At 43.2% G+C, this 15,358-nt stretch overlaps 1 protein-coding gene across 1 annotated transcript; it reads left to right on the top strand.

Annotated features, from left to right (window-relative positions):
• Window positions 1-11,295: 11,295 nt before the first annotated feature.
• asip1 (agouti signaling protein 1) lies at window positions 11,296-13,666 on the top strand. The gene is made up of 3 exons (XM_072672034.1): window positions 11,296-11,458; window positions 11,799-11,851; window positions 13,493-13,666. Exons 1-3 carry the CDS (start codon window positions 11,296-11,298, stop codon window positions 13,664-13,666), a joined length of 390 nt encoding a protein of 129 aa, XP_072528135.1.
• The last annotated feature ends 1,692 nt before the right edge of the window (window positions 13,667-15,358 follow it).

Genomic DNA, 15,358 nt, shown 5'->3' on the forward strand with positions numbered 1-15,358 from the left:
GTCCAGTTCATCAGGAATGACGTTATCGTGTGATTGAACGCACCGCTGCTGATATTCATATGCATATATATTATATACATATATGCGTATATGGCTAAAATATGGAGCATACATATATATTTTAATTGGTTGGAAAATTCATATTAGTACATGTATGCTATATATAAGTAGATCAGCGTGCACATATATAAATATAAATTTGTATGATATATATTGTTGCTGTTCAGCAGAAACATTTTTGCTGGTTTTCACTTTTCTCTATAATGTAAATGTAGCAGCTTTTCTTTACATGTATCAGAATGTATTTTCAATCATACACTGTTAAGGATATGTGTTATATATACCTATAGATGCCTGTACATGTTGATATAAGACTGAAATATATATCCCATATTTCGAAAATAGCTCATTTTAAATAAGTTGGCATAAATGTTATATATCATCATTATGAGATATCTGCAGAACAGCAGCTTTACAGGAGGCAGAAACACTCTGAACTTTCAATGGATGTAAATATTACAGATTTTATTCATTTTAATTTCATTTATTTTATTTTAGTCATGTTGAAGCATTTCTATTGGTCCATTCATTATCAAATTCTGAAACAATATAAAAAAAACTCCAGCAGATTATAGAGGTTTCTGTGTGACAGTGACGATATATTTCTATATGTGAAAAAGGAATTCCATATAAGTCATACATTTAAAAATATATAAGAATATAGACGGATCAGTGTTTTACTGAGAGGGACAGTCACACATTACAGCAGCATAAAGACACAGAGCAGCTCATGATAAATCTCTCAGATTTCTGTGCGGGTTTAGAACCTGTTTCTTCCTCCTGAGTGTTTATTAACGATGGATTCAGGATGATCAGGATCTGGTTTCAGGAGATCGTTAAAAATACACTTTAAAAAGACGGAAGGATCCCGCAGTGGACCTGACCGAGCTCTGAGCTGCGGAGAGAGCTGGTCAGGTGGGGAGTGTGTGAGAGCGGCTGTGTGTTCTGTGTGTTCTGTGTGTTCTGAGTGTTCTGAGTGTTCTGTGTGTTCTGAGTGTTCTGAGTGTTCTGTGTGTTCTGAGTGTTCTGAGTGTTCTGTGTGTTCTGAGTGTTCTGTGTGTTCTGTGTGTTCTGAGTGTTCTGAGTGTTCTGTGTGTTCTGAGTGTTCTGAGTGTTCTGAGTGTTCTGTGTATTCTGTGTGTTCTGTGTGTTCCGAGTGTTCTGTGTGTTCTGAGTGTTCCGAGTGTTCCGAGTGTTCCGAGTGTTCCGTGTGTTCCGAGTGTTCCGTGTGTTCTGAGTGTTCTGTGTGTTCTGAGTGTTCCGAGTGTTCCGTGTGTTCCGTGTGTTCTGAGTGTTCTGTGTGTTCTGTGTGTTCTGTGTGTTCCGAGTGTTCCGTGTGTTCTGAGTGTTCCGAGTGTTCCGAGTGTTCTGTGTGTTCTGTGTGTTCTGTGTGTTCTGAGTGTTCCGAGTGTTCCGAGTGTTCCGAGTGTTCCGTGTGTTCTGTGTGTTCTGAGTGTTCTGAGTGCTCTGTGTGTTCTGTGTGTTCTGAGTGTTCCGTGTGTTCTGAGTGTTCTGTGTGTTCTGAGTGTTCTGAGTGTTCTAAGTGTTCTGAGTGTTCCGTGTGTTCTGAGTGTTCTGTGTGTTCTGAGTGTTCTGTGTGTTCTGAGTGTTCTAAGTGTTCTGAGTGTTCCGTGTGTTCTGAGTGTTCTGTGTGTTCTGAGTGTTCTGTGTGTTCTGTGTGTTCTGAGTGTTCTGAGTGTTCTGTGTGTTCTGTGTGTTCTGAGTGTTCCGTGTGTTCTGAGTGTTCTGTGTGTTCTGAGTGTTCTGAGTGTTCTAAGTGTTCTGAGTGTTCCGTGTGTTCTGAGTGTTCTGTGTGTTCTGAGTGTTCTGTGTGTTCTGAGTGTTCTGAGTGTTCTGTGTGTTCCGAGTGTTCCGAGTGTTCCGTGTGTTCTGAGTGTTCTGAGTGTTCTGTGTGTTCCGAGTGTTCTGTGTGTTCCGTGTGTTCTGAGTGTTCTGAGTGTTCTGTGTGTTCTGAGTGTTCTGAGTGTTCTGTGTGTTCTGTTTGTTTTATGTGTTCAGTGTGTTCTGTATTCTCTGTGTGTTCTGTGTGTTCTGAGTGTTCTGAGTGTTCTGTTTGTTTTATGTGTTCTGTGTGTTCTGTATTTTCTGTGTGTTCTGAGTGTTCTGTTTGTTTTATGTGTTCCGAGTGTTCTGTTTGTTTTATGTGTTCTGTTTGTTTTATGTGTTCTGTGTGTTCTGTTTGTTTTATGTGTTCTGAGTGTTCTGAGTGTTCTGTGTGTTCTGAGTGTTCTGAGTGTTCCGTGTGTTCCGAGTGTTCCGTGTGTTCTGAGTGTTCTGAGTGTTCCGTGTGTTCCGTGTGTTCCGAGTGTTCCGTGTGTTCTGAGTGTTCCGTGTGTTCCGAGTGTTCCGTGTGTTCTGAGTGTTCCGTGTGTTCCGTGTGTTCAGAGTGTTCCGAGTGTTCCGTGTGTTCCGAGTGTTCTGAGTGTTCTGTGTGTTCTGTTTGTTTTATGTGTTCTGTGTGTTCTGTATGTTCTGAGTGTTCTGAGTGTTCTGTTTGTTTTATGTGTTCTGAGTGTTCTGAGTGTTCTAAGTGTTCTGTGTGTTCCGTGTGTTCTGAGTGTTCTGTGTTTTCTGAGTGTTCTGTGTGTTCTGTATGTTCTGTGTGTTTTGTGTGTTCTGAGTGTTCTGTGTGTTCTGTATGTTCTGTGTGTTTTGTGTGTTCTGAGTGTTCTGTGTGTTCTGTGTGTTCTCTGTGTTCTGAGTGTTCTGAGTGTTCTGTTTGTTTTATGTGTTCTGAGTGTTCTGTATGTTCTGTGTGTTCTGTGTTCTGAGTGTTCTGAGTGTTCTAAGTGTTCCGTGTGTTCTGAGTGTTCTGAGTGTTCTGTGTGTTCTGAGTGTTCTGAGTGTTCTGTGTGTTCTGTATGTTCTGTGTGTTTTGTGTGTTCTGAGTGTTCTGAGTGTTCTAAGTGTTCCATGTGTTCTGAGTGTTCTGTGTGTTCTGAGTGTTCTGTGTGTTCTGTATGTTTTGTGTGTTTTGTGTGTTCTGAGTGTTCTGAGTGTTCTAAGTGTTCCGTGTGTTCTGAGTGTTCTGTGTGTTCTGTTTGTTTTATGTGTTCTGAGTGTTCTGAGTGTTCTAAGTGTTCTGTGTGTTCTGAGTGTTCTGTGTGTTCTGTATGTTCTGTGTGTTTTGTGTGTTCTGAGTGTTCTGAGTGTTCTAAGTGTTCTGTGTGTTCTGTGTGTTTTGTGTGTTCTGAGTGTTCTGAGTGTTCTGTTTGTTTTATGTGTTCTGAGTGTTCTGTATGTTCTGTGTGTTCTGTGTGTTCTGAGTGTTCTGAGTGTTCTAAGTGTTCCGTGTGTTCTGAGTGTTCTGAGTGTTCTGTGTGTTCTGAGTGTTCTGTGTGTTCTGTATGTTCTGTGTGTTTTGTGTGTTCTGAGTGTTCTGAGTGTTCTAAGTGTTCCATGTGTTCTGAGTGTTCTGTGTGTTCTGAGTGTTCTGTGTGTTCTGTATGTTCTGTGTGTTCTGTGTGTTCTGAGTGTTCTGAGTGTTCCGTGTGTTCTGAGTGTTCTGTGTGTTCTGAGTGTTCTGAGTGTTCTGAGTGTTCCGTGTGTTCTGAGTGTTCTGTGTGTTCTGAGTGTTCTGTGTGTTCTGTGTGTTCTGTGTGTTCCGAGTGTTCCGTGTGTTCCGTGTGTTCCGAGTGTTCCGTGTGTTCCGAGTGTTCCGAGTGTTCCGTGTGTTCCGAGTGTTCCGAGTGTTCCGAGTGTTCCGTGTGTTCCGAGTGTTCCGTGTGTTCCGAGTGTTCCGTGTGTTCCGAGTGTTCCGAGTGTTCCGTGTGTTCCGAGTGTTCCGTGTGTTCCGTGTGTTCTGAGTGTTCTGAGTGTTCTGTGTGTTCTGTTTGTTTTATGTGTTCTGTGTGTTCTGTATGTTCTGTGTGTTCTGAGTGTTCTGAGTGTTCTGTGTGTTCTGAGTGTTCTTTATGTTCTGTGTGTTCTGTGTGTTCTGAGTGTTCTGAGTGTTCTGTTTGTTTTATGTGTTCTGTGTGTTCTGTGTGTTCTGAGTGTTCTGAGTGTTCTGTGTGTTCTGAGTGTTATGAGTGTTCTGTGTGTTCTGTGTGTTCTGAGTGTTCCGAGTGTTCTGTGTGTTCTGTGTGTTCTGAGTGTTCCGAGTGTTCCGAGTGTTCCGTGTGTTCCGTGTGTTCTGAGTGTTCTGAGTGTTCTGTGTGTTCTGTGTGTTCTGAGTGTTCTGTGTGTTCTGAGTGTTCTGAGTGTTCTGTGTGTTCCGAGTGTTCCGTGTGTTCTGAGTGTTCTGTGTGTTCTGAGTGTTCTGTGTGTTCTGTGTGTTCCGAGTGTTCCGTGTGTTCTGAGTGTTCTGTGTGTTCTGTGTGTTCTGAGTGTTTCGAGTGTTCTGAGTGTTCTGTGTGTTCTGAGTGTTCCGAGTTTTCTGTGTGTTCTGTGTGTTCTGAGTGTTCTGTGTGTTCTGAGTGTTCTGTGTCTTCCGAGTGTTCCGTGTGTTCTGAGTGTTCTGTGTGTTCTGAGTGTTCTGTGTTTTCCGAGTGTTCCGTGTGTTCTGAGTGTTCTGTGTGTTCTGAGTGTTCTGAGTGTTCTGAGTGTTCCGAGTGTTCTGTGTGTTCCGTGTGTTCTGAGTGTTCTGTGTGTTCTGAGTGTTCCGAGTGTTCTGAGTGTTCCGAGTGTTCCGAGTGTTCCGTGTGTTCCAAGTGTTCCGTGTGTTCTGAATGTTCTGAGTGTTCTGTGTGTTCTGTATGTTCCGAGTGTTCTGTGTGTTTTGAGTGTTCCGTGTGTTCCAAGTGTTCCGAGTGTTCCGTGTGTTCCGTGTGTTCAGAGTGTTCCGAGTGTTCTGTGTGTTCCGAGTGTTCCGTGTGTTCCGTGTGTTCTGAGTGTTCTGAGTGTTCTGTTTGTTTTATGTGTTCCGTGTGTTCTGAGTGTTCTGAGTGTTCTGTTTGTTTTATGTGTTCTGTGTGTTCTGAGTGTTCTGTGTGTTCTGAGTGTTCTGTGTCTTCCGAGTGTTCCGTGTGTTCTGAGTGTTCTGTGTGTTCTGAGTGTTCTGTGTTTTCCAAGTGTTCCGTGTGTTCTGAGTGTTCTGTGTGTTCTGAGTGTTCTGAGTGTTCTGAGTGTTCCGAGTGTTCTGTGTGTTCCATGTGTTCTGAGTGTTCTGTGTGTTCTGAGTGTTCCGAGTGTTCTGAGTGTTCCGAGTGTTCCGTGTGTTCCAAGTGTTCCGTGTGTTCTGAATGTTCTGAGTGTTCTGTGTGTTCTGTATGTTCCGAGTGTTCTGTGTGTTTTGAGTGTTCCGTGTGTTCCAAGTGTTCCGAGTGTTCTGAGTGTTCCGTGTGTTCCGTGTGTTCAGAGTGTTCCGAGTGTTCCGTGTGTTCCGAGTGTTCTGAGTGTTCTGTGTGTTCTGTTTGTTTTATGTGTTCTGTGTGTTCTGTATGTTCTGTGTGTTCTGAGTGTTCTGAGTGTTCTGTTTGTTTTATGTGTTCTGAGTGTTCTGAGTGTTCTAAGTGTTCTGTGTGTTCCGTGTGTTCTGAGTGTTCTGTGTTTTCTGAGTGTTCTGTGTGTTCTGTATGTTCTGAGTGTTCTGTGTGTTCTGAGTGTTCTGTGTGTTCTGTGTGTTCTGTGTGTTCTGAGTGTTCTGAGTGTTCTGTTTGTTTTATGTGTTCTGAGTGTTCTGTATGTTCTGTGTGTTCTGTGTTCTGAGTGTTCTGAGTGTTCTAAGTGTTCCGTGTGTTCTGAGTGTTCTGAGTGTTCTGTGTGTTCTGAGTGTTCTGAGTGTTCTGTGTGTTCTGTATGTTCTGTGTGTTTTGTGTGTTCTGAGTGTTCTGAGTGTTCTAAGTGTTCCATGTGTTCTGAGTGTTCTGTGTGTTCTGAGTGTTCTGTGTGTTCTGTATGTTTTGTGTGTTTTGTGTGTTCTGAGTGTTCTGAGTGTTCTAAGTGTTCCGTGTGTTCTGAGTGTTCTGTGTGTTCTGTTTGTTTTATGTGTTCTGAGTGTTCTGAGTGTTCTAAGTGTTCTGTGTGTTCTGAGTGTTCTGTGTGTTCTGTATGTTCTGTGTGTTTTGTGTGTTCTGAGTGTTCTGAGTGTTCTAAGTGTTCTGTGTGTTCTGTGTGTTTTGTGTGTTCTGAGTGTTCTGAGTGTTCTGTTTGTTTTATGTGTTCTGAGTGTTCTGTATGTTCTGTGTGTTCTGTGTGTTCTGAGTGTTCTGAGTGTTCTAAGTGTTCCGTGTGTTCTGAGTGTTCTGAGTGTTCTGTGTGTTCTGAGTGTTCTGTGTGTTCTGTATGTTCTGTGTGTTTTGTGTGTTCTGAGTGTTCTGAGTGTTCTAAGTGTTCCATGTGTTCTGAGTGTTCTGTGTGTTCTGAGTGTTCTGTGTGTTCTGTATGTTCTGTGTGTTTTGTGTGTTCTGAGTGTTCTGAGTGTTCTAAGTGTTCCGTGTGTTCTGAGTGTTCTGTGTGTTCTGAGTGTTCTGAGTGTTCTGAGTGTTCCGTGTGTTCTGAGTGTTCTGTGTGTTCTGAGTGTTCTGTGTGTTCTGTGTGTTCTGTGTGTTCCGAGTGTTCCGTGTGTTCCGTGTGTTCCGAGTGTTCCGTGTGTTCCGAGTGTTCCGAGTGTTCCGTGTGTTCCGAGTGTTCCGAGTGTTCCGAGTGTTCCGAGTGTTCCGTGTGTTCCGAGTGTTCCGTGTGTTCCGAGTGTTCCGTGTGTTCCGAGTGTTCCGTGTGTTCTGTTTGTTTTATGTGTTCTGTGTGTTCTGTATGTTCTGTGTGTTCTGAGTGTTCTGAGTGTTCTGTGTGTTCTGAGTGTTCTTTATGTTCTGTGTGTTCTGTGTGTTCTGAGTGTTCTGAGTGTTCTGTTTGTTTTATGTGTTCTGTGTGTTCTGTGTGTTCTGAGTGTTCTGTGTGTTCTGAGTGTTATGAGTGTTCTGTGTGTTCTGTGTGTTCTGAGTGTTCCGAGTGTTCTGTGTGTTCTGTGTGTTCTGAGTGTTCCGAGTGTTCCGAGTGTTCCGTGTGTTCCGTGTGTTCTGAGTGTTCTGAGTGTTCTGTGTGTTCTGTGTGTTCTGAGTGTTCTGTGTGTTCTGAGTGTTCTGAGTGTTCTGTGTGTTCCGAGTGTTCCGTGTGTTCTGAGTGTTCTGTGTGTTCTGAGTGTTCTGTGTGTTCTGTGTGTTCCGAGTGTTCCGTGTGTTCTGAGTGTTCTGTGTGTTCTGTGTGTTCTGAGTGTTTCGAGTGTTCTGAGTGTTCTGTGTGTTCTGAGTGTTCCGAGTTTTCTGTGTGTTCTGTGTGTTCTGAGTGTTCTGTGTGTTCTGAGTGTTCTGTGTCTTCCGAGTGTTCCGTGTGTTCTGAGTGTTCTGTGTGTTCTGAGTGTTCTGTGTTTTCCGAGTGTTCCGTGTGTTCTGAGTGTTCTGTGTGTTCTGAGTGTTCTGAGTGTTCTGAGTGTTCCGAGTGTTCTGTGTGTTCCGTGTGTTCTGAGTGTTCTGTGTGTTCTGAGTGTTCCGAGTGTTCTGAGTGTTCCGAGTGTTCCGTGTGTTCCAAGTGTTCCGTGTGTTCTGAATGTTCTGAGTGTTCTGTGTGTTCTGTATGTTCCGAGTGTTCTGTGTGTTTTGAGTGTTCCGTGTGTTCCAAGTGTTCCGAGTGTTCCGTGTGTTCCGTGTGTTCAGAGTGTTCCGAGTGTTCTGTGTGTTCCGAGTGTTCCGTGTGTTCCGTGTGTTCTGAGTGTTCTGAGTGTTCTGTTTGTTTTATGTGTTCTGTGTGTTCTGTATGTTCTGTGTGTTCTGTGTGTTCTGAGTGTTCTGAGTGTTCTGTTTGTTTTATGTGTTCTGAGTGTTCTGTATGTTCTGTGTGTTCTGTGTGTTCTGTTTGTTTTATGTATTCTGAGTCTTCTGAGTGTTCCGAGTGTTCTGTTTGTTTTATGTGTTCTGTGTGTTCTGTTTGTTTTATGTGTTCCGAGTGTTCTGAGTGTTCCGAGTGTTCTGTTTGTTTTATGTGTTCTGTGTGTTCTGTTTGTTTTATGTGTTCTGAGTGTTCTGTTTGTTTTATGTGTTCCGAGTGTTCTGAGTGTTCCGAGTGTTCTGTTTGTTTTATGTGTTCTGTGTGTTCTGTTTGTTTTATGTGTTCCGTGTGTTCTGAGTGTTCTGTGTGTTCTGTTTGTTTTATGTGTTCTGTGTGTTCTGTGTGTTCTGTGTGTTCTGAGTGTTCTGAGTGTTCTAAGTGTTCCGTGTGTTCTGAGTGTTCTGTGTGTTCTGAGTGTTCTGAGTGTTCCGTGTGTTCTGAGTGTTCTGTGTGTTCCGAGTGTTCTGAGTGTTCCGAGTGTTCCGTGTGTTCTGAGTGTTCCGTGTGTTCCGAGTGTTCCGTGTGTTCCGAGTGTTCAGAGTGTTCCGAGTGTTCCGTGTGTTCCGAGTGTTCCGTGTGTTCCGTGTGTTCTGAGTGTTCTGAGTGTTCTGTGTGTTCCGTTTGTTTTATGTGTTCTGTGTGTTCTGTATGTTCTGTGTGTTCTGTGTGTTCTGAGTGTTCTGTGTGTTCTGTTTGTTTTATGTGTTCTGTGTGTTCTGTATGTTCTGTGTGTTCTGTATGTTCTGTGTGTTCTGTGTGTTCTGAGTGTTCTGTGTGTTCTGTTTGTTTTATGTGTTCTGTGTGTTCTGTATGTTCTGTGTGTTCTGTGTGTTCTGTGTGTTCTGAGTGTTCTGAGTGTTCTGTTTGTTTTATGTGTTCTGTGTGTTCCGTGTGTTCTGAGTGTTCTGAGTGTTCTGTGTGTTCTGTGTGTTCTGAGTGTTCTGAGTGTTCTGTGTGTTCTGTGTGTTCTGAGTGTTCCGAGTGTTCTGTGTGTTCTGTGTGTTCTGAGTGTTTTGTGTGTTCTGTGTGTTTTGAGTGTTCTGTGTGTTCTGAGTGTTCTGAGTGTTCTGTGTGTTCTGTGTGTTCTGAGTGTTCTGAGTGTTCTGTGTGTTCTGTGTGTTCTGAGTGTTCTGAGTGTTCTGTGTGTTCTGTGTGTTCTGAGTGTTCCGTGTGTTCTGAGTGTTCTGTGTGTTCTGAGTGTTTTGTGTGTTCTGTGTGTTTTGAGTGTTCTGTGTGTTCTGAGTGTTCTGAGTGTTCTGTGTGTTCTGTGTGTTCTGAGTGTTCTGTGTGTTCTGTGTGTTCTGAGTGTTTTGTGTGTTCTGTGTGTTTTGAGTGTTCTGTGTGTTCTGAGTGTTCCGAGTGTTCTGTGTGTTCTGAGTGTTCCGAGTGTTCTGTGTGTTCCGTGTGTTCCGAGTGTTCAGTGTGTTCTGAGTGTTCTGAGTGTTCTGAGTGTTCCGAGTGTTCCGTGTGTTCCAAGTGTTCCGTGTGTTCTGAATGTTCTGAGTGTTCTGAATGTTCTGAGTGTTCTGTGTGTTCTGTATGTTCCGAGTGTTCTGTGTGTTTTGAGTGTTCTGTGTGTTTCAAGTGTTCCGAGTGTTCCGTATGTTCCGTGTGTTCAGAGTGTTCCGAGTGTTCTGTGTGTTCCGAGTGTTCCGTGTGTTCCGTGTGTTCCGTGTGTTCTGAGTGTTCTGAGTGTTCTGTGTGTTCTGTTTGTTTTATGTGTTCTGTATGTTCTGAGTGTTCTGTGTGTTCTCAGTGTTCTGTTTGTTTTATGTGTTCTGAGTGTTCTGTATGTTCTGTGTGTTCTGAGTGTTCTGAGTGTTCCGAGTGTTCTGTTTGTTTTATGTGTTCTGTGTGTTCTGTTTGTTTTATGTGTTCTGAGTGTTCTGAGTGTTCTGTGTGTTCTGAGTGTTCTGTGTGTTCTGAGTGTTCTGAGTGTTCCATGTGTTCTGAGTGTTCTGTGTGTTCTGTGTGTTCTGAGTGTTCTGTTTGTTTTATGTGTTCTGAGTGTTCTGTGTGTTCTGTGTGTTCTGAGTGTTCTGTGTGTTCTGTTTGTTTTGTGTGTTCTGAGTGTTCTGAGTGTTCTGAGTTTTCTGTGTGTTCTGAGTGTTCTAAGTGTTCCGTGTGTTCTGAGTGTTCTGAGTGTTCCATGTGTTCTGTGTGTTCTGTGTGTTCTGTGTGTTCTGAGTGTTCCGTGTGTTCTGAGTGTTCTGTGTGTTCTGTGTGTTCCGAGTGTTCTGTGTGTTCTGAGTGTTCTGTGTGTTCTGTGTGTTCTGTGTGTTCCGAGTGTTCTGTGTGTTTTATGTTTTCTGTGTGTTCTGTGTGTTCTGAGTGTTCTGTGTGTTCTGTGTGTTCTGTGTGTTCCAAGTGTTCCGAGTGTTCTGTGTGTTCTGAGTGTTCTGAGTGTTCCGTGTGTTCTGTGTGTTCCGAGTGTTCCGTGTGTTCTGAGTGTTCCGTGTGTTCCGAGTGTTCTGTGTGTTCTGTGTGTTCTGAGTGTTCTGTGTGTTCTGTGTGTTCCGAGTGTTCCGTGTGTTCCGAGTGTTCTGTGTGTTCTGTGTGTTCCGAGTGTTCCGTGTGTTCCGAGTGTTCTGTGTGTTCTGTGTGTTCTGAGTGTTCTGTGTGTTCTGTGTGTTCCGAGTGTTCCGTGTGTTCCGAGTGTTCCGTGTGTTCCGTGTGTTCTGAGTGTTCTGTGTGAACCAGATCAACTTCAAATAAACTGTAACGACACCATAAACAGTTCCGGTATCACGACTCAAAAGAACCTTTCTTGTGCTGTAGAACCCCTCTTACTTAGTCTACAGAAAACTTAGTTTACAGAACATTGTGGGGTTTAGGGACAGTTTAGGGTCAATTTAGGGTCAGTTAAGGGTCAGTTTAGGGTCAGTTAAGGGACAGTTTAGGGTCAGTTTAGGGGCAGTTAAGGGTCAGTTAAGGGACAGTTTAGGGTCAGTTTAGGGTCAGTTAAGGGACAGTTTAGGGTCAGTTTAGGGGCAGTTTAGGGTCAGTTAAGGGACAGTTTAGGGTCAGTTTAGGGTCAGTTAAGGGACAGTTTAGGGTCAGTTTAGGGTCAGTTAAGGGACAGTTTAGGGTCAGTTTAGGGGCAGTTAAGGGTCAGTTTAGGGTCAGTTTAGGGTCAGTTAAGGGACAGTTTAGGGTCAGTTTAGGGTCAGTTTAGGGTCAGTTAAGGGACAGTTTAGGGTCAGTTAAGGGACAGTTTAGGGTCAGTTTAGGGTCAGTTAAGGGACAGTTTAGGGTCAGTTTAGGGGCAGTTAAGGGTCAGTTTAGGGTCAGTTTAGAGGCACTAGTCTGTTTGTTAATTGTTTATGGACTCAACTATGAATTTAAACCATGGTTTGAGGCGTTCTGGTGGTGTGGTTCCACTGTGTGAGGGTTCATATCAAAGCAGCTGCTGTTATTTTGTGTGTATACAGAGTGAGGAAGGAGCTGATCATGAACCCGTGGCTGTTGCTGTGCTGTGTGGTGCTCTGCTGCTCAGCCTGCTGGGAAACAGTAAACACACATCTGCTGATAGAGGACCTGAGCAGCTCCAACCAGTCGTCCCCCAGCAGTGCCCAGCAGAACCGCACCGACTCGCCCCCCGTCCTCATAGTGGGTATGACTCTCTCTCTCAAACAAAGACATGGTTCCAGAAAAAGCCCTTTACTGCAGTAGAACCTCGCCTGGACATGAAGGTTCTTTAATCATATTTCAAACTGATATTAATACTGATATTATCATATTACACAACTGATACAACTGATTTTAAAAGAACCACCCAATGAAGCGTTCTTTACAGAACTAAAAGTGGTTCCTCTATAGCAGCGCTTTAAAGAACCTTTCTGATTAAGAGTGAAAAAATCTAAACTTAAACTAGAAAAGAAAAAGAATCTATGAATGAATAATTCATAAAAGTGTTCAGATGATCAGCTGGTTTTGTTTGTTTGTTTTTGAAGAGCTGTCAAATACATCAAAGAAAGGCAGAACATCAGAGAAGAAACAGAAAAAGGTGAGATTATAAACACTGAGTTTACCTTTCAGAAAACAGATAAACACACGTGTCGGTAAATCGTTGGTAGATTGTTAGTGGGGCGTTTTAGTGGGGGTGTTGGTAGATCGTCAGTGGGGTGTTTTAGTGGGGGTGTTGGTAGATCGTCAGTGGGGTGTTTTAGTGGGGGTGTTGGTAGATCGTTAGTGGTGCTTTAGTGGGGTGTTGGTAGATCGTTAGTGGGGCGTTTTAGTGAGGGTGTTGGTAGATCGTTAGTGGTGCTTTAGTGGGGTGTTGGTAGATCGTTAGTGGGGCGTTTTAGTGGGGGTGTTGGTAGATCGTTAGTGGGGTGTTTTAGTGGGGGTGTTGGTAGATCGTTAGTGGGGCGTTTTAGTAGGGGTGTCGGTAGATCGTTAGTGGTGCTTTAGTGGGGTGTTGGTAGATCGTTAGTGGTGCTTTAGTGGGGTGTTGGTAGATCGTTAGTGGGGCGTTTTAGTGGGGGTGTTGGTAGATCGTTAGTGGGGTGTTTTAGTGAGGGTGTTGGTAGATCGTTAGTGGTGCTTTAGTGGGGTGTTGGTGTGGGTGTTAATGGGCGTTAGTGAGGGCATAAGTATGGTGTTAGTAGAGGCTTTAGTGGAGGTGACGGTTGGGTGTTAGTAGGTCATTAATGGGTCATTACTGCAATGTTAGTAAGGTGTTAGTGGGGTGCAAGTGATAGTGAGGGTTAATGGGTTGTTATTGTGTGCGGTAGTGTGGTATGGGTGGTAATAGGGTATATTTAAGGGCACTAGTGGGAGCTTTAGTGGAGGCTAAGGGGCATTTCTGGGGCATTGTGGGCTTAAGTGGGGTGTTAGCTGGGGGCATTAATGGGAGTGTGAGTAAGGGTGTTAGCGAAAATATGTTCCCTTTCTTAAGTAGAAATGTAGGTTATCTAAACTTTACTGGAGTAATTCTTTATTTCTCAGACTTTCACTTCTACTCCTCACATTTTCACCCAATTATCTGAACTTTCTACTGCTTACATTTTAAAAACAGCCTCGTTCCTCCTATTTCATTTCCCTTTGTCTTCATTCTGCTCGACTCGAGAGCTGCAGTGAAACGTCCCGACTAAGCCCCACATTTACATTCCAATAAAGCTTATTGATCACACGCCTCTGAAGTCTGACTTTCTGCAGCATTACAGAACTTCTAGACAACGACTCCTCATATTTTCCTCCATGAAGCTCATGTTAATGCTCAGTAGAGCACAGAGACGCTCCTTTAATAGAGCTGATATTACTGAAATGCTTCATTTTCAATGGGCAGATCTGCAGCTGAAACAGGAGCCTAGTGCAGCCCAACATTTTTAACATCAACATTTTAATAGATCATCCTCCTCATTATGACTTTTAGAGAAATTGTTTGGGGGGGGGGGGCTAAGCTTTCGGCCTTTGTTTTCCTTCCATTACTTTTATGTATCTTATATTTCTACTTGAAGTCGTTCTGAAACCAGTACTTTTACACTTTTACTGGAGTAAAAAGCTCAAGTTGATACTTCAGCTTCTATAGAAGTGTTTCTAAAACCTAGTATCTCCACTCACTTCTACCTGAGTGATGAAGGTCAATACTTTTGACACTTTTGGGTGTTATTGGGGTGGAACAGTAAATACTGGTGTTTTGCAGATGCCGGCAAAGGTGAATGGGCGCGTGAAGAGACCCCCACCCCCACCAAACTGCACCCCCCTGTGGGGGAGCTGTAAGGACCCGAACTCTGTGTGCTGCGAGCCCTGTGCCTTCTGCTCGTGCCGCCTGCTGCGCACCGTCTGCTACTGCCGCATGGGCTACCCCCGCTGCTGAGTGCACACTGCTGGTCTTAATGTTCTGCAGGAGAGGCTTTATCTGCAGACAGGGGAACCTGCAGGTTGACTCTGATGTACAGAAGTGTTGGTGTTTAACAGAGTGACTGTATTTATTGTGAAGACGTGGCGAGAATCTGAAGTCATGGGGACTTTAGGAATGAACAAAAAAGGAGTCATTAGGAAGAGGGTGATGATGTCATTGTTTGATTCAGGACAAGGTTGATAAACTCTACAGTGTCAGCGAGACCCCATCACTCCAAATACCCCAAATACCCCCAACACCTGCTACACCCTCAACAACGCCAACACCCAAAAGAGCCTAAGTACCCAATTTAAAATAGAGGGTTTTATGTTAAAAGTGGGTAGGCTGGGATAAGAGGTCAACCCTCCATTGCCAAGAAACCCCCCACCCCCCTTCAGAGCTGCAGTTTCAGGTTTCTTTACAGACTAATGGAACAATAAATAATAATATATAATATTAATAAGAATAGTGAAATCTTTTTCTATTGATGTTTATTGAATGTCTGTCCTGTAAAGTTTCTATTTTACAGATTTAGGGTTTGAGAGTTTGAGGTTTTGAGCTCACCCACATCTGATCTGATTGGATCTGTGCACTAATTATTTGCACTCATGGATAAAATATTTTGGAATTTGTATAAAATAATAATGTTATTGTTGTGATGTTGATTATGATGTAAATTTCTTTTTTATATATTTTAGATAATATGATAAGGAATATATTCACAATAACCGATTAATAAACTAAACTAACATTAATTAAGATTGTTTATATTATTTTGTCTTTTATAAGAGCTGGTTATAAAGTGGGGTCATTATGACTGATAACTAAGATCCACTGACCATTAATACAAATAATAACTGAAACTGACTTCATTCAAAAAGAGTTAATTATTTTATATCTTTATTTAATCTGATTTAATCTTACTGTTTATTTGAGTTGAATAAAACCAATAAAACCACTGAGACCAGTTGATTGTTACTGCAGGAAGTTTTTTGTTAGGCAGATCTGGTGAACCCTATTTACAGTGAACATTTTAATGGATGGTTCCTATAAGGAGCAGGTTTGTAAATTGGGAAGTGCGACTGGGAAGAACCCAGACGAAGGCTGTGAGGAATCCTGCTGACTCATGACTGCACTGCAAAGTACAGCTAAAACCACATCATCAAGTTCGCTGCTGATACAGCCGTGTCATCAGCAAGAACAGCGGCTGAAAGACTCTCTGAACGTGGATAAAACTAAGGAGATGCTTGTTGACTACAGGTAAGTATAAGGTGTTGATGTCCAGAGGGGGGACATCAACAGCTCTGCTGTGGAAATCATCAGGAACACCAATTTCCTGTTCACATCCCAGCAAACCCTACCTTACATCACATCGCCAGCCCCAAAGCCACGAGAGCTCATCTCTACTTCCTGAGGAGCCATAAGGGCCCATAAGCCATAAGCCCCCCCATCCTCACCATGTTCTGCAGAGGCACCGGGGAGAGTATCTGGAGCAGCTGAATCACTGTCTGCTTTCAGAATCGAAACATCTTTGACCGCAAGACCCTCCAGCAAATAGTGACCCTCCATCACCTGACGTAAAATGCACGAAATCCCCATAAAATCACTTAACGGCAACACAGGGGAACGTAACAATGCAGACCCAGGATCCATATGCAGGATTTATTA

Source organism: Salminus brasiliensis, unplaced genomic scaffold (genome assembly GCF_030463535.1).
Source record: "Salminus brasiliensis unplaced genomic scaffold, fSalBra1.hap2 scaffold_141, whole genome shotgun sequence".
In the NCBI taxonomy this organism is placed as follows: Eukaryota; Metazoa; Chordata; class Actinopteri; order Characiformes; family Bryconidae; genus Salminus; species Salminus brasiliensis.